The following is a 2,859-nucleotide window of genomic DNA, read 5'->3' as shown; positions in this document are numbered from 1 at the left end:
TCCAGCCGAACAGTCCCCTCTGAGGAATCCCGGTGGGAGTTCATCATCTCCCCACCCCATTTCCTTAGTGCTAAAGGGAAAGTGAAGTCGTGTGTGTCGGACTCTTCGCGACCCCATGGACTCCTCCGTCCATGGGATTTTTCAGGCAAGAGTACTGGAGTGGGTTGCCATTGCCTTCTCCGAGGAAGGAGAGTGCTAAGGAATGCCCAACCTTGTGCCCCACAGACTGGGCTGACTCCCATCATGCAAGGCAGGATCAGCCTCCCCACTCTCTGCCACTTCCTTCTCCCTTGGGCCTTCACCATCTTCCACAGAGCCCTGGGGAGCCAAGGTAAGACCTTAATTCGGCCCAGAATCTGGAGAACAGTGGTGGGGAAAGTGGGAAGGGTTGTTGGAGGTCCTCAGGGACTGAGTCATTTCTGAGTGAGCAATGGAGAGAGGTTTGGTGGGGTCTGGGGAACGCTGGCTTTGGACAGGCACTTGGGGCAGTGGGGGTCAGGGGGTTCCTGCCACTGTGGCCCCCTCTGCTCAGCACCCAACCCTGGCCCCCACTACCTCCTGCCCCCCATCCACGAGGTCATTCACTCTCGTCGTGGGGCCACGACCACGCTGCCCTGCGTCCTGGGCGCCCCGCCTCCCAGCTACAAGGTGCGCTGGAGCAAAGTGGAGCCCGGGGAACTCCGGGAAACGCCCATCCTCATCACCAACGGACCGCACGCCCGGGGCTACGGGCCCCTGGGGGGGCGCGCCAGGATGCGAAGAGGGCATCGGCTGGACGCCTCCCTGGTCATCGCGGGCGTGCGCCTGGAAGACGAGGGCCGGTACCGCTGTGAGCTCATCAACGGCATCGAGGACGAGAGCTTGGCGCTGACCCTGCGCCTGGAGGGTGAGGCCCTTCGGCTGCTGCCGCTTGCCTCTCTGGCGGTGGTTCGGCCGTCTCGTCTCAGGCCTCCCGGGGCTCCTCTCCAGCCTCTCCCCCTCCCTGCTCCCGGAGCCCCCGGCCCTTTCTCCTAGGTTGCACCGCCCTTCCTTCCCCCCTCCTTCTGCCGGCCCTCTCCAGGCTGTCTGCCCCCCACTCCCAGGTGTGGTGTTTCCGTACCAGCCCAGCCGAGGCCGGTACCAGTTCAATTACTACGAGGCGAAGCAGGCGTGCGAGGAGCAGGACGGACGTCTGGCCACCTACGCCCAGCTGTACCAGGGTGAGTGGCCGAGCCCGGGTACCGCCCAGGCTCCCTCCGAGCTGTCGCCTGGACCCCAGTGGAGGCGAACTCCGGGTTTGGCTCCCGCCTGTGATGCGTTTAATCCCGCTACCCCCGTTCCTTCCCCCGCCATCTCCCGCCAGCGTGGACCGAGGGTCTGGACTGGTGCAACGCGGGCTGGCTGCTCGAGGGCTCCGTGCGTTACCCTGTCCTCACGGCGCGCGCGCCCTGCGGTGGCCGAGGTCGGCCCGGGATCCGCAGCTACGGGCCCCGCGACCGGAAGCGCGACCGCTACGACGCCTTCTGCTTCACCTCCGCGCTGTCAGGTGAGGGGGCGGGGCGAGCCATCCTCCGCGTCGGGAGCGGCCGGGGCCTGACCTGCACCGGCCCGAGGATCCGAGCGGAAATGAGGCGGGGGGCGGGGCGAGCGGGGCCTCCGGAATGCGGCGGGGAAGGTAGAAGGCTGGAGGCCTGAGGTTCCAGGGCGACTCTCTCGAAGGCCTCGCCCCTCCGTCACTCTGCCCACCCAGCCTCCAGCCTGTCTTTTGCAACCTCACCTGCACCCCCAGTCTCTAGACTCCCACTCCTGCTACCCAGGCTCGGACCCACCGATCCACACCTGCCCCTCTCCCCCACCCCGACTCTGCCCCCCGGGAGTCTGAATTCCGCCACGCCCCGGCCGGCCCTGCCCTCGGTCAGTCGGTGACCTGCTTCGGTTCCCAGGTCACGTGTTCTTCGTGCCCGGGCGGCTGACGCTGTCTGAAGCCCACGCGGCCTGCCGGCGGCGCGGGGCCGTGGTGGCCAAGGTCGGGCACCTCTATGCCGCCTGGAAGTTCTCCGGGCTGGACCAATGCGACGGCGGCTGGCTGGCGGACGGCAGCGTGCGCTTCCCCATCACGACGCCTCGGCCGCGCTGCGGGGGCCTCCCGGATCCCGGAGTGCGCAGCTTCGGCTTCCCCAGACCCCAGCAGGCGGCCTATGGGACCTACTGCTACTCCGAATAGGGGCCCTCCGCACCCCTTCCTGGAGAAGGAAATGGCAACCCACTCCGGTGTTCTTGCTTGGAGAATCCTGGGGATGGGGGAGCCGGGTGGGCTGCCGTCTATGGGGTCACACAGAGTCGGACACGACTGAAGTGACTTAGCAGCAGCAGCAGCAGCACCCCTCCAGCGCGCGCGACAAAGCCTGGGAGTCGTGGCGGGGGTCTCTCGCCACTTTCCCGAGAGCCTCCCCTTCCATCGGACGAGGAGCAGCTCCTCCTGACCAGCCTTCTCGACCGAAGGCTGCGGGCGGAGGATCCCGGCTGGCCCGGCGTCGGGGAGGGGAAGTGGTGGCGACCAGGGTGGTAGTGCGCAGCTACGAACCTCTGACCCGAGGCGGTTCGCGCCCGCCGACCCCGCAGCAGACGATGCAGCCACGGCTAGGTGACGGGAGAGGCGTCCAAGGGGGCATTAACTGACTTCTATCCGGCAATAAAATAACCTGAGGACTTTTTGTGTTGGGTGAAGCTGTCAGCGAGGCGTGGGGCTTGGGGGCGCGGGGGTTGAGGGGGATCACGTTGGATCCAGCGTGCTGAGCCAGCGCCTCGGAATACAGAGGAAAAGGAGGGGCTACTGCCCCTGAGGGATGAGGCTGCAAGAGAGTCGGGATTTCGAGGTGC

At 66.7% G+C, this 2,859-nt stretch overlaps 1 protein-coding gene across 1 annotated transcript; it reads left to right on the top strand.

Moving 5' to 3' along the window:
- Positions 1-243: 243 nt before the first annotated feature.
- HAPLN2 (hyaluronan and proteoglycan link protein 2) lies at positions 244-2,203 on the top strand. The gene is made up of 5 exons (XM_052637830.1): positions 244-331; positions 533-886; positions 1,083-1,199; positions 1,343-1,525; positions 1,923-2,203. The coding sequence occupies exons 1-5, from the start codon at positions 244-246 to the stop codon at positions 2,201-2,203; spliced, it is 1,023 nt and encodes a 340-aa protein (XP_052493790.1).
- Positions 2,204-2,859: the final 656 nt, after the last annotated feature.

This window comes from Budorcas taxicolor, chromosome 3 (genome assembly GCF_023091745.1).
Source record: "Budorcas taxicolor isolate Tak-1 chromosome 3, Takin1.1, whole genome shotgun sequence".
NCBI classification, from domain to species: domain Eukaryota; kingdom Metazoa; phylum Chordata; class Mammalia; order Artiodactyla; family Bovidae; genus Budorcas; species Budorcas taxicolor.
Note: the sequence above shows the minus strand (reverse complement) of the source record. Positions and strands in the feature narration are given on the sequence as shown.